This window comes from Akebia trifoliata, chromosome 11 (assembly GCF_017979445.1).
Source record: "Akebia trifoliata isolate Shusen 1 chromosome 11, ASM1797944v1, whole genome shotgun sequence".
Classification (NCBI taxonomy): Eukaryota; Viridiplantae; Streptophyta; class Magnoliopsida; order Ranunculales; family Lardizabalaceae; genus Akebia; species Akebia trifoliata.
The window spans coordinates 1,274,471-1,298,273 of NC_141385.1; the positions used below are offsets into that span (position 1 = coordinate 1,274,471).

Sequence of the window (23,803 nt, forward strand, 5' to 3'; positions counted from 1 at the left end):
TCTATGATTTTGTTTCTTTTTTGTGGAATCCTTGGATTATTCTTTTGTCAAAAGGTGCATTTATCTAGTCAAACATTATTAAATAATATGATTTTTCTTATTAGAAAATCATTATTCATTAATTTATGAAAGAATTCTAGTTCCAATGTGATGGCTGAGAAGGAACCTTTATCATAAACCTCATTCGACGTTAGAACCTTCAATATCGAAAGACTGTGTGACACGTGTCAATTCTGAGACCAAGAAGAAAAATATTGATTCATATCTTTAACTCGACTTTTGCAGGAACTTGAGGTTAGAACAGAAAATACAGATTTCTTAAGGTTCACTACCGCACTATAGGTTTTCAATCAATCAGATTCCCAAGATACTCCTTGTAGAATATCCATGGTTTCAAAACTCATCCAAGAACGAGATGTATCACCAAGTCGTCTCAGTATTAGGCATTGACGAGACAGACGAATAAAGTTTTTTGATTTTGCGGAATCTCGCAAGATGAATGATACGTCTAGGACGAGATATAAAAAATCTTGTCTAAGAAATCCGAGACAAACAAATTTTACTAATTATCATAATTGAAATCTTATCATTTTCACCCTCAAATCGAGTTTTACCCGTCTTCTCCATCAAGTGAAGTAGAGAACAAAGGGTTTGAATCCAAATGGAGTGAAAAACGTCATCTTCTTCATTAAAATTTTCAGATATTTTAGATGGTTAAAAATCATTGTCCCAATGACAAAACGAGATGACTCGAATAAAATGAGCTGTATTACCCGAGTCAACTCAGTATTAGGCATGGACGGGACTAAACACAAAACCGAGTTTCTAAACCATGAGAATATCTTAATATCTTAATTGGCATTGGACAGTTTCTGTCCAACTGTATGAGTTGGAAGGTAGAATTTTATCTTTTTTAATTTACCAAGAATTAGGAATTGTTTAGGGCTGTGTTATTTGTTGAGTTTAGGCTCGCATCGGACATTCATTATTTTGTCTCTTTCCTTATAAATTCCTAGGCCTCTTCACTTATTCCCAATTGATTTTAAGTTGGACCCTCAAATTTATCAATATTTAGATTTGTTGATTGTTTGCAGCATATCTAAAGCCTTATGGAGCTCAAGCATGGCTGGATTTTGGCCCGGGAATGGATTTACAAATGAAGCAATTCGGAGGGAATGATAGACGTTCGATAATTTAATTTGTCCTCTAACCACGATGAAAGATCCCATTAAAGTGGCTAATTCATGCATATTGTATGTACATTTGTTGGCACATACATAGCACAATATCAAAAATAACTATTCTTGGTGGCTATTAATCTTCTGCCAGTGAAGTTTATGAACAAACAAGTATGGGCGAGGTCTCAAAAAATAAGGGTGAAGAAGGGCTAGAGCCTATGAACTTGGTCGGGCTTATATTCTAAAGCCCAGAAACCTGGACCATCTTGGGGCCTAAAAGAAGACAATCTAACCTATTTTATGCATCTAATTACTTCTTTTTGTTAATTTTCAAGTTATTCATACTGGAAGACTATCACGAAAATTCAATCTTGTAGGCATTCATAGCCACAGGAAGAGACAGATCCACTTTTTTATGCAACAACAATAATAAAATTTAAAAAAAAATAAAACATAAAAAATAAAAAAATTGTTCCGAGGTTTTGAAAATGGATAGAACTCCCCAATGTTTAACTATTTTTTTATTTTCATTTTGAAATCTTATTAATATACCCTAAGAAATTGGCAATATTAAGTTTACGATATGTAGATCTTCTATTTTGTGTGTGTAGGAATCACAATTCACTAATCTAAAATGAAAAAAACTTATTTTTTTTAATTGAAAAATTGAAAAACAACAGTTCTAGGTTGTCGTTAAAATAAAAATTTTATCCTAGAAATCAGAATTTCCAATGGTTATGGGCAGTCGTTTGTTTTTTTTCTAATAACCTTCATTCTTGCCAACACATATTGTCAGCCGTTTTAAAAAAATGACTACGTTTTTAAGGAAGGCATTTGCGACTTCAGTAGCAGTCATTTTGGGCTCATTTTGACGTAGTGGCGAATCATTCTGTTATGAATGAACATTTTTACTGATTTTATTGTAAAGTCATATCATATGATAAAGTCAATTATGGTGTTTATTCATAACTTCAGTAGCGGTCATTTTGGGCGCATTTTGACATAGTGGAATCATTCTGTTATGAATGAACATTTTTACTGATTTAATTGTAAAGTCATATCATATAATAAAGTCAATTATGGTGTTTATTCATAACATAATGGCCCTAATTGACGGCTTGTATTATAGAAAAAACAAATTGTGATTATAACAAATATTAATTTAAGTTGTAGTAAAAGGCCAATTATTTTGAAATTTAAATTTATTTATGATTTATGTTAGAGCTTAAATTAGGGATGCCAATGGTCAATATTAATTTGGGTATTTATACAGAAAAAAATAAAAATAAATCCATATGTGACAGATCAAGGCATCATATTTTTCTTTGTCGATTTTTTTTTGACGGACCGAAATCATCAAATTAACAGAGGATGGGAGAAATTCAACAGCTTTAAGCCATCGAATTGGGAAAATTAAAAAATTCTGATGGTACCTCACCCGTCGAATTTTCTAGTAAAAAATTTCAATTTTCACGTCGTGTTAACTTAGGCCTGTTTAATAATTGGGCCAAGGCCAAGCCCATTTCCTTGGAGGGATAGGCCTAATAGGTAATTCGACATGGTGCATGATAGATTAAAAATTATACAATTATTTATTTTACTTTCTTGTGACCCCTCATTTATAACTGTTACTAATTACAAGTTTACAACCATCATCAAAAGGGTTCAATGAAAGCGTTCTAGAAAAACCTTTCCTAGTATGGTTTCAATATCTCGGGGCAAAGAACTTGTTGTTGTCGCGATTGTGCTACCAGAGGCTTTGGGAAGTCGCAATAGGAGAGGAACTCATCTTGAGTTGGCTTAATACTTTCAATAGTTATCCGTTTCGGACTTGATTACCCAACATTTACCTTTGAAATGATAACTGGTACAAAAAATGGGCGTCCTTCCCTATCTTATGATACTAGGGAAAAGTTCTCTCAATGCTCTAACATCCACACCAGTTATGGACCGAACTATCTCACAACATTCATATATAATGAACGTAGCTCGCGTACTGCTTTAATGGGCAAACAGTCCAACCCTTGGAGCATACAATAGCCCAGGTGGTGAAGAGCCAACATTGACGTGCTAAGCCTTCCGTCAATATGAACTCTTGAGGAAGATCATCCTATTATCCCTAGACTAATTTTTATCTGTTAACCAACGCTCCTTCCACTTAGCATTATTAAATCATTAAGGCCGACTCTAGTCCCTACTTGATGGGTGGCTCTTGCAGTCAAGTTTCCTTCTGCCTTTGCTCTTAAGGGTCAACCTCCGTCTGCCCCAAGGAAATTTTTGTCTGCTTCAGTTTCCTTTATGGTGAAAATTGGAAAATTAGACAGAAAATTTTGACAGGCCAGGGCCTACGAATTTTAGAAACTGAATTTTGACGGTTTAGGACCGTCGAAATTCTTGATGTTCACAGAATTGATGGCTTAGAGCTGTCGAATTTCTCCCATCCTTCATTAATTTGACAGTTTCGGCACAGTGAAAAAAATAATTTGACAATGAAAAATTCAACGCCAATTCGATCTCTTGGTCCGTCGAATTTTATGAAATTTGACGGCTCAAAGCTGTCAAATTTTGGCTTTTTTCACATTGTGTATGCCCCATAGAAATTGTCCCTTGGACCATAGTGATAGAGATAAGGTGTACGCCTTATAATAATGGGCATGAGATACACTATATCAATGATATGATGTATCTCATCACATATCTTGCAAATCTTAGATTCACATCAATTAGGATTAATTAGGGATATTGTATTGGATTGATTGATTATGTTTCTATATTCATGGATATTTTGAATTTATATAAATCCCCTGGGATATGTAATCATCATCCAAGTATTCTCAATTATTTCAATTTTCTACATAGGTCCTAAGATAAGGTTATAATTCTAAGTTTTCGAGAGTGGTATCTCATTGATGGCTTTGACCCCTTAGAAGGAGGCCTTCTTCGTCCTCCACCCAAGTTGTGTCCCTAAGATAATCCAAAGAAATAGTAGAAATGATTGTCTTAATTAAAATTTTAAAAGGAAAAAAGTGCAAATTACAAAACTTATTAGAAGGCATTCTGGAAAGGATTTGTTTTTCATGTCAGATTTATGGAAGTCCAGTTGAAACTTTTCATTTTATAAATTATGATTGAAAATTACAAAAATGCATAATTATTAATTTTGCCGACTCCTAGTTCTTATTAGGGAATTGTTGATGGTAGGATGTGTTGTGTAAATTATTGTATTTTGTTAGCAGTACACTGAGTTGTGGGGGTGCAGGATCGGCAAACCAAATTTTTAGGGTAGCAAAAAAGGCAGTTATGTAATACTTTCTTTAAGGGTTTTCTTTTTTGAAGGGGATTTCCATTTTTGGGGAGGTAGATGCGTTTTAGCAACTCCCGATTTTATAAATAGAGATCTTTAGGTCTGTAAAATGTATGAAAAGAAAACATATAGTAATCGTTCTCGATCTGATCCATGGACATAGGCAAACTGTTGAATTACATAAATTTTTGTGTTGTTCGTGTGCGATTTTTTTTTCTCTTTACTACTTCATTTTTTCACTGGTTGAAATTTTATTAAATAACATTAAAAGTCTTTTATTATAAATTCATCCCAGTAGCTAATTGCTTTAGAGAATCCACAGACAAGAAGAAAAGATGGAGGAGGTGAAGGTCCTGGCCTCACTTGGTTTCTTCAATTGGCACGAAATCTAGATAGGCATCAAGAAAATGAACACCATATAGGAGACCAATTTCTATGGGGCCCATGAATTGCTCAAAACTATTTTTGTGTATCTTATTTAATCATTTTCTTGTTTATAATTTTTTTTTTTTTTTAAACAAAAATATTGTGGAGAAGAAAGAGATAAGTGCATTGTGATGATGTGTATGAGAAAAATCATTATCAGATATCTTCTAAAAACTAGACTGAAAAATATCCTTTATTTTATTTTATTTTTTTTTGTGGGGGCCGGGGGGGTAGAAACACCAATTCATTTCTTTATGAGCAATGAGAATTGAAATGAGAGAAGGATATATGAACTCAGCTAAGTTGGTTTCTTTCAGTATAAAGCAGTTACAAAAATAAGTGTTGGTGGTTCCCCTTTAAAAGAGCCTATTGTCATTGTTCTGAACGCCACATGTTACTGGTGCTTTTGCTCTCACCTTTCTTAAATACCATATTCCAGCTCCAACCCCAACAGCACCGGCCACGGACGCTGCTGTAGTCGTACCTGCACCAACACAACCAAGAGAAGGTCAAGACTCCAAGCTGTCGATATCTCGAATTTGAAACATCCTAATTCAAAACTCATGTAGAGAGGCTATTATTGTTGAAATGTTGTTAACTCACCAGCAATTACTCCAATTCTACTATTATGCTGAGAAGCGTCACGATCTGTGGAAGAGTAAGCTTGGTGTTAAATGTAGGAACAAATTGGCCCAATTGATGTTCAAATCATTCATTTGAAAATGTGAACTCAAAACCCTAAATCAAATCACAAAAGCAATAAAAATGAAATAGAAGGCACGAAGAATAGCAAGATTTATAGTAGCTTGGCAATGCCTTCCTCTATGATAGAGATGAAAGATGCGCGCACTCTGTAGAAAAAGATTTTGAGGTTGGAACCTGATTATTTGTTAGGATGGGCTTTCAATAGGCTACATAATGGCCCATCCTGGGGTTCGGGCGTTGTGCCCCTAAGGTGAAATTCGTAGGTTATTTATATGTATTTTTTTGTTAGGGTTTTGTGGCAGAACTCAAAACCAGATCTCTATAGACCAATTGCTCATTGTTCTTCATTGCTTCCTTTTTTTTTCTTAAAAAATTAAATAGAGTATACCCCATTTCGTCCCAATGCTTCTCAAACCTAACAAACCTTAAAAACCTAGTTTCCCTTTTTTTTTAGAGGTAAAATTTTATTGAAGCAGTTAACGGTTGTTGAGAGAACCAACCAAATTACAAAGGTACAAGAAAAAACGACATTAATCTGAAAATAAAGTGTCCCATTTGAAGACAAACTCTTAAAGAAACACCCCCTTAAATATCCTTAATCTAATTTACTAAAAAAAAAAAAAAAAAACTAAACAAAACCAACCCTAAAATCTCTAGAATCAGATGAAAAGAACCGTCCACCACTTGGAAGACCCTTCAATTTCTCTCATGCCAAATAGCCCAATTTAATTTCACTCAGCCACAAGCCTAATTGGGTTAGGTTGTGTGTATGAGCCTAGAAGATATCATCTAAGTTAATTAAAGTATGCCAGTGTTGTACCATGACCCAGGTTCAAAAGATTGTTGTGTAAATCTCTTGAATCATATTGCACTACCAAAGCAGTGGGGGTGTGAAAGGGTAATCCTGTAATATTTTTTTAAGGATTTTCTATTTTGGGGGATTTCTGTTTTGGAGAGATTTACATGTTTTAGTAACTCGTGGGTTTTAAATAGAGATCTTTAAGACTTTAAAACATATGAGAAAATAGTGATTGATCTTGTTATATTCTGCTCCATGAATGTAAGCACACTGCCGAATCACGTAAATCACCCTTGTGTTTGTGTTTGTTTTTTGTCTCTTTTGAACAAACATTTTTCACAAAAACGTCTTCACCTACTGATTACCGACCTTTAATCTTTTTTACTTAAGGAGAAAAATATACATATAAACCCAATTTGGGCATATATGTATAGTTCTTTCGTGGCAATTAATCACCAATTGGATCCAAAACATCTAACACAGGAGAGAATAATGGTAATATACCTGAACAATAAGTGGTCAAATTTCCTTTCTCACATAGACACAAGAAACTCTGTGACTGAGTATCGAACCCACATGTTCCTCCTCCTTTTGAATTATCCTGACACTGAAGGCATCTGGTGGTCACTGGAATATCAAAATTAATCCGAATCCCATACTCAGGGACTTGATCATAAGGAGGAACGACATCAAGTGTTCTCCAATACACACTAGTATATGATGCACAGTACTGAAGCATCGACCTTATAGACTCCGTCGCCTTTGGATAGTAAGAACAACAAGTACTCCTCCCACCCAATGTAGAAGGACAATCGGGTAAGTGTCGACACAGATAACTAGCACTATCACAAGATGAATCACACCGATCAGGGAACCGTTCACAGAAGCTTGGTTTGGGCTCAATGATCACATTGTCCTCACTACAATTGAAGAAGAGATAGTCATTCTGAGGAGATAGAGATAAGTGTGTGCTTGTGTCAAGACTAAATGGCCTAGTAGGACGAAAGTTGTTTCCATCGTTGCAATTCCACATGAATGGATCGAAAATGAGAATGTGGGGATCAGAATAACTAATGTTGCGAATTGGGTATCGTCCCGAAGGTGTTCGAAGTTCGAGTTTGTCTAACTCTGAACATACAAGAAGGTGTCGGTAGTATGGGCTACCACAGCCATCTTCAATACCGAAAGGATAGTTAATTGGGATATTGCCACAAGAGGATTTACAGAGGTTAGATTGAGCAGTTATGAAGTCGAAGAAGTGAAAAAGAATAAGAAAGATTATGAGAAGACACCAGGACCAAGAAGAGAGAGAACATGAAGCATTTTGTGATATGGGTCTGGTAGTGAAGAAAGAGCCCATTGAAGGTGTGGAAGGAGTGATCAGAAAGAGAGAGAGAGAGAGAGAGAGAGAGAGAGAGAGTGATATATCATAGTTTCTAATAAGGATTAATGGTATAATTTCAAAAGCAGTCAGATTATCAAAGGGAAAGTGAAGAGAGATGTGGGAATCTCTATGAGCTTTTCCTTTTTTCTTTTTCTTTTTCTTTTGTTTCCTTCCATACTTTCTTTTCTTTAGCCTGTGCTTTACTTCCAAGTTTTGAGAAGGTTTAGAGAGCAAGATTGTAGAAATCGGCTGCTGGTTAATGCTGTTAAAACTTAAAAGCATAGTTTTTAAAACTCGTCCAAACCGACTCGACTCGATCAAAATCTCATCTCGAAAATGAGCCGAGTTGGGTCAGAAACTGGGATGAGACATTTGTCCATATATATTTTGTGGAGACAAAAATAGGCATTTTTATTTATTTTAAGGGGTCTGGGTCCGGTGACTCAGAAAAAACATATGATCCCAACCATTTAAAGTAAAAAAAATCTAATGATTAAGATTTATCCTAGAGATGAGTGTCTCCGAGATGTGTGTTATCAGGGACTCAATATGTATTAATCTCAATCATTGGATTTTGTATTTATAAGATCAAGATCATATGTTCTCTCATGAGTCAATAAATCCCAGCCCTAGCTATTTTAAAATATTTGTAAATTCAGTATATTTGACTCATGAGTTTTTTTGCCTAACTCAGATTGACATACAAGGTGAGTTATAAAACTATGGGTACGAAAATAGTTATTTAGATTTTAGAGATGCCCTTCACATGTTGGTGAATATTTTAGGTACCACTATGTTCTCGAACTGTTGACATGCCCCTCTTGAACTTGCTCTTCCCATATATGATAAAATAAATGACGTGAATACCCCCATCTCCAACCTCTAGTAAAACACCCTTCATTATTATTCAGCCTACGTGGTTGTGAGAGATCCAACTTTTGGGGAGTTTTTTGGGTTGGCAAGAACCCTCAAGGATTGTCTTGCCTTCAAGAAACGGAGTTGAATTTGAATAAACCCCTTAGAGGTCACTGTCATATCCCAGAAATTACTTGTGCGGGTGGAGGGGGAAGGGGAAAGGACTACACGTGCCCCAAAGATTAGTTGGGCATTCTAAGAGACTTGGGTATTTTGATTCTTTAAAAAGAATAAGAAAAATGAAAAAAAGAAGAATGGAAGGAATACCTTAGTTCCTTAAAAGAAGAAAAGAAAGAAATTTAACGATTGGCTAGGACAATTCTAAAAATAAAGGTCAAGGTTGAATCTATAAATAGAGGCAGTTTCACTTGTTTATATTCATTGGATTCCATTCAGAAGAGCTCGCGTAAGACTTTTGGCAAGTACCACACCAATGCTCAAAGATTGACATGATCCAAAAATTTGGTTTTTGAACAATGATGTTTGTTTAGGTATCTTACACTTATTTTTGTACTTTTATAAATGATCTAGACAAGTCAAAATATGATAAAATAAAATAAAATAATATTAGTGGACCTATTGAAGTTGACTAATGATTTTTGAACTCAACTTGACAGTTGAACTCAAAAACTCACTGACGTGTTATATGCAAAGAATCGTAGATTCTATCCCTCGGGATACCCAACAGTACCCTCTAGATACACAATTGCATATGGTAGGTCGGTTGGGCATCCGAAGGGATATAATCTACAATTCTTTGCTCATGCCATGTTAGTGAGTTTTGAGTCCCCCCTGTCAAGTTGAGTTCAAAAATCAGCACTCGTCGAAGATTGATGTATTCATTTTTTTCCTTTGAAGTATTTTATTAGTCTGTTATCATGTCCATTGATTTAATAGTTGACATGTAGCCATAAAGCCAACAAAGCTAAATCCAACAAATTAAAATTTATCATTGGACTAAGAGAAAGAAAATTGGCACAAGAAAAAATATTTGCACCTACAACTGGAATTTAATGCTAGAAGAAAGATGAGTGGAAGTAGAATAATATATGCACCCAAAGAATCATCTAGCTTTTTGGACTCCAACTTTGAAGTGGCCAGCCTTCTTCAACCCTCTTCGTTACAAGACATGAGACATTTTATATTTATTTTACACTCCCATATATTTTCATCTATATTTAGATTACCTTCTTAGAAATTCCACCTGTAATTCAAAGGAGAGGATTCCTTTGAAATTTTCTAGTAATATTGAAATTGACATTGTTTAGAACATTGGTGTGCACAGAATTGTAGATGATTCTCACTCGTATCTAGATGAAAAGCATATATGATTCTATAAACATCCACGTCAACAATGTCTAAAACGATGTCAATTTCAATGTTACTCCAGCATTTTTCTCTTTTTTTTTTCCTTTTTATGTTTAAGTATAAAGTAAAGTCATGTGCTTATCAAAAAAAAAAAAAAAAAATCAGTAAAATCACGCCTTGTGTGAGTCGCTAGCTTGCATAAAATTCGAACACATATGTGTCACCATGTGCCTTGTATTATTACTTATAATTAGAAGCCAATCAAGTGCCGCCTAGACGGCCAAAGCTGTGAATCTAGTCTGCTTTTACCACGTGGAGTACCCTCGTTAAAAGCAGTCGTTAATTGAGAGAAAACGGCCGCATCTGGACACAAAGACCTCTCTTTCTTTGTATTTAATTTAACTTCCAACACCAACAGCTTATATGTATTACATATAACTTCACAAAAATAAAAGATTATCTCCAACTAAAACTTCTTCGTCTCTTCCCTCAACTCTCCAATGAACTGGACCAGAGGCCACACCATTGGCCATGGCTCATCAGCCACAGTCTCGATTGCCACTTCTCATGGGTCCGATGAGATCTTTGCAGTTAAGTCTATTGAATTTGCCAAATCGAAATTCTTGCAAAGGGAACAGAAAATCCTATCTTCACTAAGTTTCCCTCGAATAGTTAAATACATGGGCCATGATGTTACTATGGAAAATGGTAAGCTTATGTACAATCTCTTCATGGAGTACATTTCTCATGGTACACTTTCCGATGAAATTCAAAAGCAAGGTGGGTTGCTGGATGAATCTTTAATTCGATCTCATACACGATCAATTCTACAAGGGCTAGAGTATCTTCACTCGAATCATATAGTGCATTGTGACATTAAAGGTTGTAACGTTTTAATTGGAAGTGATGGGGCGACAATTGCTGACTTGGGTTGTGCTAGGTTTATTGTCGATTCATCGAGTTCAATTGCTGGGACACCGGTCTTCATGGCTCCCGAAGTTGCACGTGGGGAAGAGCAAGGATGTCCTGCCGATATATGGGCCCTTGGATGTACAATTATTGAGATGGCCACTGGGTTTTGTCCGTGGCCGGATGTCATTGATCCGGTATCCGCACTTTATCGAATTGGATTTTCGGGGGACGTGCCAGAGTTTCCCAGCAGCCTCTCTGAGCAAGCTAAGGATTTCTTGTGTCAATGTTTACGAAGAGATCCAAAAGAGCGGTGGACCGCATATCAGCTTCTTAAACACCCATTTATTGAGGAACCCAAATATAATTCGAAGCGAATTCAAGGATCTTTGTCAAATTCTCCAATAAGTTTACTAGATCAAGACTTTTGGAATGCATTCGAGGAATTGGAAACACACCAAAGTCTGGTCCACATTGGTTCTTCAAATTCTCCAGCGGAAAGGATCCGATTGTTGTGCCATGGCAGGTTGTCATCCTCTCCAAGGTTACCAAATTGGACATGGGATGAAAATTGGATCGACATTAGAAGCAATAAAAATGGTGAAGAAAGCGAGAATTTGCCAGGTAAAGATCATAATTGGATCCATTCCAATGAGCCCGACATGACTGATGGGTCTTTCATAGTTTGGATTAGTCATGAAAAAGAGAGAAAATTCAATGATGTGGAGAATTACCATATTAGTAGTTGTAAGGGTAGTAACAATTTATGTAGGAAGAGAGGTTGTGTAATGTTCAGTAAATTTCTGTATAGAAATCAGAATTTTAAGAAATATAATTTCTACCTTTTCACTTCCAATTAATTCTCGTAGAAACTTAACCCAATTCTAATTTCAAATCCATGGATGATATGATGATCTTCCTTTCTTTGGGTCTTCATCTTTTGTGTGAGCAGAAGAGACTTAGATATGGAGGTCAATCAGTTTTGATGCTTAGAATATTCAAGTCCAGCTCATCAGAAAAGAAAATTTCAGAATTTGGGTTGAATGCCTTTCGGTATCTGTTATGTTTATACCTGATTAAGTTGGCAGTTGGCACACAAGGGACTGATTTCGTGCATTGAGTTGGCTGGGAGTTGTAAGTAGGGGTGTCAATTGGTCGAAAAAAAACAATGGTTAAATATGGAGCCCACAAAGGTAGGATCTGATTCTAAACATTTTATTTTGAGTTGTAGTAATCTGACACCATGCACGTGGCATACTCAATGGACTACCTAACGTGACAAGTTTGAGAACTGTAGATTTGTGCTCCTCAAGATACATGATTCCCTCGAGATACACTTTTTTTATGGGGAAGTGCATCCGTGTATCCCGAGGAGTACAATCTACGGTTTTCGAATTTGTTTCGTCAGCATAATCGATCAATTTTGTTTGGGCTAGTGCCCAACCTGGCCACTACTATTTGTTATTAATGTATTGGGAAATGTTCAACACCCTAAGCTTTACCTTACACTTTAACAAACGTGTTTTGTCCTACATGGGTTAGAAGTTTTGGAATAGACTGATTTTTGGTGATGATGATCTTTATGATTAGAAGATCATCCTCACCAAAAATCAGCCCATTCCGAAATTTTTAGCCCCATGTTTACAAGTTGAAAAATTGTGGGCCGTCCATTTTTTGTAAACCATTTTTGATGGGATTAAAAGTTTTGGAATGAGCTGATTTTTGGTGAGGATGATCTCCTCACCATAGAGATCATCCTCACCAAAAATCAGCCTATTCCAAAACTTCTAACCCATGTAGGACAAAACACATTTGTTAAAAGTGTAGGGTAAAGCTTAGGATGGGGAACGGGACCCAAATATATTTATTGTTAGATAGCCGCATGTTCTTGTATTAGAGTCATTAGTGATCAAATAAGACATCATTTCATATTTGATTAGGAAAATTTTGAAATTACAATCCTTTTCCACTAAAATTTTATTCCAACAATATAATTTTAATCTTTTTTATTCAGCCCAAACCTGAATAAAAAATGCTCTCATCTCTATCCGTGGAAGTACACATAATCGAATGATGTAATTCTTGATTGTTCTTATTTATTTTCATCTTATGTCACGAGAGCTAAGCGTTCACACACACACAGCATATATTCTCCCATTTTATGTGTTAAATTACCCAAACACAATAACTTTGAATCGTTTTCAAATCATATTCACGGGTCATATTGTAAGAATTGCCACCGCTAAGTTACATGATCCCGTGCAGAATCTCTGAGTTAGGCCCATGTTTTCTAGATCCATAATGGACTTATATTTAACTTTGGGAATATAATTAAACCAATAAATTTGATATGGATCAGGCCAGATACGATTGAAACTCAGTGTTTTGTTCGTGTATGTTGACCTAATACCTAACGCATACGACATGCCATGTCAATCTTTTAAAAAAGAAACAAATATGAGTGTGAACCAATCCAAACTTTGATGGGCCTCATCCAAAGATAACTCTTGCTGATATAGAAAAAGAAAATGAACACTTTCATGAATCTACATTTAATTAAAAAACAAAAAAAGTGTTCACTCCATACGTGGACTCCAACTAATTGAAAGTTTGAAATGGTGTGAACTGTCAAATTTGGCTTCCTATTAATTAGGGCTATAAAGGTATCTAAATTTTTCTTCATCTATCTAGACTCGAGTCAGTACTTTGTTACTCAAGAAACCCTATGTTTATTTAAAAATTGAGTCAGCAGTGACGTCAAGCTGGAATCTCACATCACACTTCCTGATGTGAAAGTGGATAGAAATCATAGATGCTTTTTCAATCATATCTCGATGAAAAACATCTATGATTCCCATACACTTTCACGTCAAAAAGTGTGATATGAGATTCTAGCCTGAAGTTACTTCAGCATTATTCTTAAAATTTTACCTAACATTTACATGTTTAAAGCAAGGGTTGGGATCCCTTGACTCTTGAAAAAACATGAACCCCTTAGTATTTAAAACATCAAATTTGACAGTAATTAGGATTTATATTAGAAACACATGATGTATCCTCTTGGATACATGATTTATCCCAACGGTTGGGTTGGATTTCATGTTTTACTAGTCAAGTTTCTCTTCATGTTTTTGTAATGAGTCGTTGATTAGTGAGGTCAAGCTCTTGTCAATTGCATTTCCGATTTTTCTTTGATTATCAAGACAATTCATAATCCCACAGAATAATAAGGAGAATTTGAAAGAGATTGTGTACCTAGCCTCACCCCATGGTTTAAGCCCTTAGGGGCCACCCGCGAGGGCGCACCCTTAGTTACCCAGTGTGTGTGATGTGCGGGTGTTACATGTGCCCGGGGGAGGGATTCATATGCCTTGGCTCTTACCTTGGTTGGCTCTTCTGATCCCCCTACACAATGTGAAAAAGTCCAAATTTGATGGTCGTAGGCCGTCAAATTTCATAAAATTCGACAGATCAAGAAGTCAAATTGTCATCGAATTTTTCATTGTCAAATTTTTTTTTTCAACAGGTCAAATCTGTCAAATTAATGAAGGATGAGAGAAATTCAACAACTCTAAACCATTAAATCTGGGAACATCAAGAATTTCGACGGTCCTACACCGTCCAAATTCAAATTCTAAAATTTGTGGGCCTTAGCCCGTCAATTTTTTCTATAGAATTTTCCAATTTTCATGTAGGACTAGTCCAACGTAAGTTTGGACACCCCATCATCAGAAAACAAAAAAGTTGTATGTATCTCTAGAAAACTATTAAGAAAAATCTATTTTTCATCTTATTCCGCATCTCTTAAATGGATTGAGGCTAGAAAAGTCTTTCACTTTAATGTGAAATCACATTTTAAGTGCATGATAGAAATTCCAAGCTATTGAATTTTGCATACAAAAAGTAATTAAAAAAAAAAGGGAGGGGGATGATAAATTTGGAGGTTCAACTCAAAATCAATTGACTATGAGTGGAGAGGCCCGAGAGCTTATAAGGAGAAAGACAAGGTAATTTGTGTCCGATGTGGGACTAAATTCAACAAACTCCGCATGTGAGAGTCGGATTGAACCAAACACGTGGAGATATAAACTCGATGACATGGGGAAGAGAAAGGCCCGCGCTTATATCTTGATAAATTTGAGTGTCCAAGTCAAAATCAATTGACAATGAGTAAAGAAATTCAAAAACTTATAAGGAGGGAGACAAGGCAATTTGTGTCCGATGTAAGACTAAACTCAATAGGGGACATACTATAATTTTGTATGATATTACACTATTTAACAAAACAAAAAGTACTCATGCCTTGATGGACTAATGTGCTATTTATGCAAAAGACAAAAAGAATTTATAAAAGAAAAAGGCAAGGTCTCCAACATCTGATATCAAGCACGAGTCCTTCAAAATCCTGACTCTTGACCTTACTCATGACTTAACCTCACTTTCAAAGCATCTATTTTTTCTAGATTTTGAAAAGATCATAATTTAGAGGTTATGTTTACTCTATCTAACTACTTTTCCCATCTTCTTTTAGGAAATAATTAAACAACTAGATCGTGAGATAGAATCACTCCATCAATTGTTGATAAGGCTGTCATCGCCATTTTCTTTTTGTTTTTAGCTAAGCATGTGATGAGGTATGCTAATATATATTATATATATATATATATATATATATATATGGGTCCCGTTCGGCACCCTAAGTTTTACCACACACTTTAACAAACGCGTTTTGTCCTACATGGGTTAGAAGTTTCGGAATGAGCTGATTTTTGGTGAGGATGATCTCTATTGTGAGGAGATCATCCTCACCAAAAATCAGCTCATTCCAAAACTTCTAACCCCATCAAAAATGATTTATAAAAAATGGACGGTCCACGATTTTTCAACTTGTAAACATAGGGCTAGACATTTCGGAATGGACTGATTTTTGGGGAGGATGATCTTCTAATCATAGAGATCATCCTCACCAAAAATCAGCCCATTCCAAAACTTCTAACCCATGTAGGACAAAAAACGTTTGTTAAAGTGTGTGGTAAAACTTAGGGTGCTGAACATTTCCCTATATATATATATATATGGGAAATGTTCAGCACCCTAAGTTTTACCACACACTTTAACAAATGTGTTTTGTCTTACATGGGTTAGAAGTTTCGGAATGAGCTGATTTTTGGTGAGGATGATCTCTATGGTGAGGAGATCATCCTCACCAAAAATCAGTTCATTCCAAAACTTCTAACCCCATCAAAATTGATTTACAAAAAATAGACGGTCCACGATTTTTCAACGTGTAAACATGGGGCTAAACATTTCGGAATGGGCTGATTTTGGGGAGGATGATCTTCTAATCATAGAGATCATCCTCACCAAAAATCAGCTCATTCCAAAACTTCTAACCCATGTTGGACAAAAAACGTTTGTTAAAGTGTGTGGTAAAACTTAGGGTGCTGAACATTTCCCTATATATATATATATATATATATATATATATATATATATATATATATGATTATTTACATAAATTCTTGGGCAATACGCTGCTGGAAATCTAAATGAAGGAATCCCATTTCATCTTCACTAGTCTTCTATCAACTAATCAAAAAATGCTTGTTTAATTCATAGTAGTAAGAAATAATTTAATATAAGAAAATATATATATTTGGGGCTGTTTTTTTTACACACACACTCTCTCTCTCTCTCTCTCTCTGAAAAAAGAAAGCCTCCAACTTAGGAAAATGGCGGAATGACATTAAAATTGACATCGTTTCACACATTGTTGACGTGGAAGTGCACCCAGAATCATAAATGTTTTTCACTCGCCCCTATTCTTATCTTTAAGATAGTTCCATAGTGTTATAAATTATAATTCTATAATATTATTTGGATTGTGATGATAAATAGATGCATATTTCCCAAAATTTACAAAACTAAGATATAGTTGGCATTTGCAAATTAATTAATGAGTGCGATAAATTGAGACTTGGAATTCACTCGCTTGACGTCGCATGTGCACGAACCATAGATCTTTTTCTTCGGGATATGTAAGGAAAAAGAACTATGATTTTTCGCCACGTCAAGCGAGTGAATTTCAAGTCAGATTATTATTAGTCTTTGCAAATTTAGAGAGTTCATTAGAATAGATAAGATTCATAAGAAGACACTTGAATTAACATACCGTCACTTAAAACAAAACTAGAGGTAAGAAGAGGATTCATCCACTTGCACCAAATATTACCCAAATATTCGCGATAGGATATTAAAGAATGGACATATATTAATTGGTGGGCCAAAAATAATGTGCCACATGACCATGGTTTTTAAACTCGTCCGAGACCGAGACGTATCGCCCGAGTTAACTCGGTATCGCAGCCTAACGAGACCAACTCACAATGAGTCATGAGACGACCGCGTATCATGAGTTATGCGAGTCGTCTCGGACGATATTTTTGCAAACTCGTCCGAGACGAACGAGATATCCGAGACATTACAAATTTTACATTAACTCGCGAGACAAACAAGTTGTATCGGACGAGATTTTCAAAATCTCGTCCGAGTTAACCGAGTTGACCGAGTTTTGCGAAAAAAAATTACAAATGAAAATTTATGTTTTATTTTTACAAGCAATAGCTATTGAGTAATATTATTATTTTCTTGTGATAAATACTTAAATGTATTTTTGATAATTTGTTTTATTTTTTCTTTAGAAGCTTTTTAATGAAATTTTCATTAGAAATTTATACTAATCTTTAGGAAACATGTGTTTTATTTAATTACCTTGAATTTGATTGATAGGTATATTATGAATTTTTTTTTTTTAATTTTATATTTTTTTAGGGGTTCATTTTTTAATAGGAATCAATTCTGAATTTTTCCTGATTTTTTCAGATTTTTTAAATGGTTAAAAACCATTGTTTCAATGTTGAACGAGACGACTCGACGAGACGAGACGTATCGTCCGAGTCAATTCGGTATCAGAGGTGGACGAGACGAGACCAAATACCGAGTTTAAAAACCATGCACATGACAAACAAAGAGTAAGGCTAGTCTTCACTAAAGTCAACCCATTCGTGGAATACAAAATCAGCACTAATATTTTGATGAGTAAGATTAGTCTTGGGTTAGTAGGATTTCACTTTAGAGTGCTGATAATCTGACTTAGGCATGTGACAACTCAATCGACTTACCTCACATGATAGGCTCAACAGCGGTAGATGTGCTCTCCTCAGGTTATAGAACTATGATTTCCCATAAATAAAAAAATGCAGTTTTGTATCCTAATGATAGTAGATCTATGATTTCCGAACTTATCACATCAAGTAAGTCGATTGAGTATGTCACATGCCTAAGTCAAATTATCACAACTCTTTTATTAAGGGCTGAGTTTAAAAAAAATATTTTTTTTCACTATTAAATTTTAATTTTAAAATTGTGAAAGTTGAGTTCAATAACTATCCATTTTCAAAACCTTGGATCAAGTTCTTTTTCTTTTTCTTTTTTTTTTTAATCATGATTATTTGACTTACCCACATGACATACTCAATCGACACTGACAATCTCAAGGGTGTCAATTGACTTGTTCCATATAATTTAGAGGGTTGAAGTGTTGGATTGCTAATTTGATAATTTTGAGTTCAACGAACTCTTATAGCGAGTAAGATTTGAAATCTTAATAGGTTTGAAGGAAAGTGTTTTTCTACTTTAATTTAATTTCTTCTCCTGAGGTGATCCTTTGAAAGAGGCTCATTTTAGCCGAGCTGAACTAAGTCCAGTGGCTCCATTTTTTAGGAATTTAGTTGTATAACTAGATCAGAACTCCAAGTCTCCACTCTCCAGCTATGAAGTCCAAAATGGCAAGCTGACTCAGCCGCCTCTCACCCCACGTACAAGAATTCCGCACGTGTGAATCCTATACTCTCATAGTCAAATTTACTCTAGCTCATAACTCTATATAAACTATGAAGTTATGAACATTACTAGTAAGATCTTAAATGTAAATCATCTCTCACACCATTCAATCCTTAACTATAACCAATCCAATGGATGGAAAACCTCAAACCCAAATCGAACTCGTGATCGATGCCTCCATCACCACCACACAAACACCTCAAGGCCCTTCGATCGTCGGCCGAAAGCAATCTCCACCATCAATCTTAACTCGATTGCATGCTGGCTACTTCAGAATAAGCCTCTCACTATGCAGTCAGGCCTTACTATGGAAGACATTAAGTGAACCAAATGATGATCCACACACCCTTCGGCGTGTACTCACCATGATTCCTTGGGCGGCTTTCGTTCTTCTCTGGTCCATTGCACTCTTCACATTACTCTCTCTTTCACTACTATACTCCTTGAGATGCTTCTATCACTTCAACATGGTGAAAGATGAGTTCTTGCACCATGTAGGAGTCAATTATTTATTTGCTCCTTGGATTTCATGGCTTCTCTTACTTCAATCTGCACCGTTCATCGCCCCGAAAACAGTTTACTATTTAGTCCTTTGGTGTATATTTGCATTTCCAGTGGTTGTGCTCGACGTAAAGATTTACGGCCAGTGGCTTACCAAAGGAAAGCGATTTCTATCAACGGTTGCGAACCCAACAAGTCAGTTATCTGTGATTGGTAATTTAGTAGGTGCTCGCACTGCAGCTCAGATGGGTTGGAAGGAGAGTGCATTGTTTATGTTCTCACTCGGTATGGCACATTATCTTGTGTTATTTGTTACACTTTATCAAAGGTTATCGGGAAGCTATCGGTTACCCACTATGTTAAGGCCTGTGTTCTTGTTGTTCTTCGCGGCGCCAAGCATGGCAAGCTTGGCGTGGGGTTCGATATCAGGAACATTCGATACGCAATCAAAGATGCTCTTCTTTCTGTCTCTCTTCATCTTTGCTTCACTGGTAATTATTTAAAATTTTATGTTTTAAATATATAATTTTGATTAAGATTGAAAGTGCTCATGTTGGGAAATATATTGGCAGTTTTTTATTGATATTTTAGGTCAGTGCATGCATTTTATGTAAGAAACAAACAAAGAAATTGGTGGGGTTGGGACCAGTGATCGAGTTTGGTGGTGCCGAGTACTATGGACCGTACATGTAGAGCCACCAATCTTGACTTGACTATCCATCAATGGTCACAGCTCATAATCAAGCCAATTTGATGACTTTATAACCCTCCAGTACTGCCGAGTATTTTGACTTTTAACCATTGTTTTGATATTCTAGATTTCTCCTTTAATGTATGATATTCATGTTAAAGTTGTCTACTTATGACACTGTGCTTTATATATTGAGTTGATGTTAGGACAATCAAGAAACAACATTGAAAATCTCTAGTTTCCAAAGGTCCAACCAACGGATAAGATGGGAAGATATTATTCGCTAGGATTATCTTAGAAAACTTATTGTGATCCCTAGGAATCTTGTATTCCTCTGTTTCATCTCAGCCGTTCGTAGTTGGATCTTATGAAAGTCCAAGAACATATTGATAAAATGAATAGCTCAGTTGGTTGACATATTAATATTAATAGGGGTGAATTATCATTTCATGAGCTGAAAATGAGTTATTTACAATGCTAGCTAACCGTTCATTTTAATTATCAAAACGTGAATGATCGTTTTCGTTAAAAAAAATTTCATGGTTTTAAAGTGACTATTTCCAATTAGTCACTTTAAACCTGTGAAATATTCACTTTAAAAACCTCCAAATTCATTATCGTTCATGTTTTGATAATTAAAATGTTCAATAGTGAGACGGAATCATAAATTCGTAAAAAAATTGATCACCTTTCGATAAATATCTCTTTTAATAGTTTGCCAATAAAAAAAAGAATATAATGAATGCAACTAAGGAGAAGATGTGTTCAGATAGATTAGTGACAAAAGTATAAAAAACAGTGTAAAACTTAAATATTCAAGGAACTTTAGCAATCATCCACTATGAGATAATATAAAGGAAAGTAGTTTCAGATTGCATGAGTGGGCGCAATCATACACTATGTTGACTCAAATATTTGGGTTAATATGTAGGATGATATTGATTTTGACGATTTATTTGGAGTCAAAAGCTTTAATTAACTCTATTGTTTATTTATTTTTTCACTATAACAATCCACCTCATGTCATCCTTTCTTGCATTTTGACTCACATTCTGCGAGACCCAATAAAGTTGTGTCGAGCTCGAGCCTTTCAAACTTATAATACTACCAACAAGAAACACAACCCTAAGAATAACTTACATTTCGTATTACGCTCAAAACCACTATATCAACCCATCACCATTAATGATTTAGTCACTTGGGTTTCTTTGGAAGAAAACAGGTTTCAAGGCCAACCCTATTCAAGAAATCCATGAGGAGGTTCAATGTTGCATGGTGGGCTTACTCTTTTACCCTGACGGTCTTGGCTTTGGCTTCAACGGAGTACGCACAAGAAGTGAAAGGAAGCATAGCTCATGGACTAATGCTGGTGTTATCGGCACTCTCCGTCCTAGTCTCCTTCAGCTTGATGGTGTTCACTGCACTCAACACTCATTTTCTCTTATCCCTCGATGATCCAAGTATCTTCCATAAAACAATTGAGGCCAACAATGTTATGTCCGAAAAGACCAATGAGGAGATCGATGAATCATTGAAGCAAACAAAAAAATAACAATAACAAATGAATATCTTTTTGTCATTTATTGACAGATTTTTCAGGATTTTTTTTCTTGCTCTTTGATTAGATTTACCCGTAACTCCTAATGCTCTACCTTCAACTTGTGACTTAAATATGTTCTTGTTGAAATTCGAACTTACCCTCTTCTAGCTAGGATACCCCAAGATAATAAAAAATGCAAATTTCAGAAATTCAGTAAAAATAATAGTGAAAGATTTCTTTAATTAATCTAGTTAGTCATGTATCATCAGAGATGTACTATGCATTAGAATACACTTGATCCAAAAGTTGAAACTGTCTAGAGACATAATATAAGAATCTTCTTGAAATTTAAAATAATAACCAAGTTCATTTTGAAGATAATATATATGTTTTCCAAAGCAAGAAAATGGAATAAATATAAATATAAATAAATAATAAAAGCTAATTATAGAAGCACAAGGCATACCCCGATGAAAGCAAATGGACGAAAAACAGCAGAAATCTAAATCGTGGATATATATATACGACGAACTATAACAAAGGATACCAAACTAAACACATTTACTTCTTGATCTAGATTTAGTTCTGATTGAGGATTCAAGTAGGACCATATGATTTTTTCCTCCTTGATTTATTTTTCTTAGACCTTATTTCTGTTTGGGAGTTAATATCCCATTCATCAACTTCTTCTTCCCCACCCCTCTTGAGAGGGGTTGGGGAAAACTGATTAATGTTGTTATAGGATCGTGGGCTTGTACTATTATCCAATTTGATGAAAATAACTATAACAATAGTAAAATTAAGAATCGCAATAAGCGAACTCAAAAAAAAAAAAAAAAAAGCCATTCTAAACTAACTCATTGACATGGCATGTGCACAAAACTATAGATCAATATCTTCAGGATACACAAGGAAAAAAGATCTATGGCTACACACATACATGCCAGCAAGTGAATTTCGAGTGGCTTTTCTTCGAGTCATTTTATCATTAGTCTAAAATGTCCGCTGATTTTTTTGGCTTGATTGGGTGTCTATGCTAGAGATAATTTGGAACTGAGATGAGTTCGTTCTTCCTCAAGAGCTGAAAGTGATTATGCTTGATCATTTAACTTGTAACTATCTTCGCTAGCATCATTAATGAAAGGGAGGGGTCCCTCAAAACCCAGCATAACGATCCCAAAAAATATTAAATGTAGACGTGGGGGCATTTTATATGTCGAACAAGCCTTAGTACTCCACCTTTAGTAAAGATACAATAGGGCTGGGCTTGGTTGAATCTAATTACGTGATCTTATATAGGTGGACTGTACCTTAGACCAGCCTTACACAATGTGGAAAATACCCAAATTTGACGGTCCTGGGCCATCAAGTTTCATAAAATTCGACAAATAAAGGGGTTGAATTGGCATCGAATTTTTCATTGTCAAATTTTTTTTTCGACGGACCGAAACTATTAAATTAATGAAGGATGGGAGAAATTCGACAGCTCTAAGCCGTCAAATCTGGGAATATCTAGAATTTTGACGGTCCTAGACTGTCAATATTTAGTTTCTAAAATTCGTAAGCCTTGGCCAGTCAATTGTTTCTGTCGAATTTTCCAATTTTCACGTAATGTTATATCGATATGGGGCCTAAATTGATTGAGCCCTAACGAGCTCAAATAAAATTAATTAAAAAAATTGTTTATTTTCACATTTTTTAATAGAAAATTTACATTTCAAATAATTTTTTTCCATGTTACTTAAGATTGTTAAATCAAATGGGAAATTGGGCTCAGGATGGGTGTGCAGTCGGCTATTTGCACAAAAAAACAAGGAAAAAGCAATTATATCAATTGCACATTGATTCAACAATCTAGAATGATTTATATAATATAAGTAAATGAACACTACTATGTGATCAAGAAGAGGTTGGTCATAATGATGGTTTCAACATCTTGTAACAAACTTGCAGACGTTTTTTATTTTGGTAGTAGATAGGTTTTTGCCAAGAGATTGAAGAAAAACTTTACGGACAGTAAATAAGTTTAAAATTTTGCCAAATTCCCATAAAAATGTGAAATATTTACATATCTATGATTATCAATGGTTCACTGGTGTTTAATTCTTATAAAGATTCATAATCTACACAGAAAAATTGCCCAGAAGCAATATCTCAATGAATGCACACTTGCTTTCATCTGCAATATCCAAACACAAAAATTTGTCCCTGAGCCCAAATTTTTTAGAGTTACCGAAAAGG

The 23,803-nt window shown here is 35.2% G+C and overlaps 3 protein-coding genes across 3 annotated transcripts; 2 read left to right on the forward strand and 1 right to left on the reverse strand.

Moving 5' to 3' along the window:
- Positions 1 to 5,137: 5,137 nt before the first annotated feature.
- On the reverse strand, positions 5,138 to 7,823 carry LOC147390186 (wall-associated receptor kinase galacturonan-binding protein). The gene is made up of 3 exons (XM_086459410.1): positions 6,917 to 7,823; positions 5,512 to 5,556; positions 5,138 to 5,392 (listed from the first exon to the last, which is right to left on the reverse strand). Exons 1-3 carry the CDS (start codon positions 7,770 to 7,772, stop codon positions 5,265 to 5,267), a joined length of 1,029 nt encoding a protein of 342 aa, XP_086315536.1. The 5' UTR covers positions 7,773 to 7,823; the 3' UTR covers positions 5,138 to 5,264.
- A 2,696-nt stretch (positions 7,824 to 10,519) lies between these two features.
- LOC147390187 (mitogen-activated protein kinase kinase kinase 18-like) lies at positions 10,520 to 11,788 on the forward strand. Its single transcript, XM_086457727.1, has one exon. It carries the CDS (start codon positions 10,520 to 10,522, stop codon positions 11,786 to 11,788), a length of 1,269 nt encoding a protein of 422 aa, XP_086313853.1.
- A 7,132-nt stretch (positions 11,789 to 18,920) lies between these two features.
- Positions 18,921 to 21,735, forward strand: LOC147390188 (S-type anion channel SLAH1-like). Its single transcript, XM_086459741.1, has 2 exons — positions 18,921 to 19,822; positions 21,245 to 21,735. Exons 1-2 carry the CDS (start codon positions 18,962 to 18,964, stop codon positions 21,572 to 21,574), a joined length of 1,191 nt encoding a protein of 396 aa, XP_086315867.1. The 5' UTR covers positions 18,921 to 18,961; the 3' UTR covers positions 21,575 to 21,735.
- Positions 21,736 to 23,803: the final 2,068 nt, after the last annotated feature.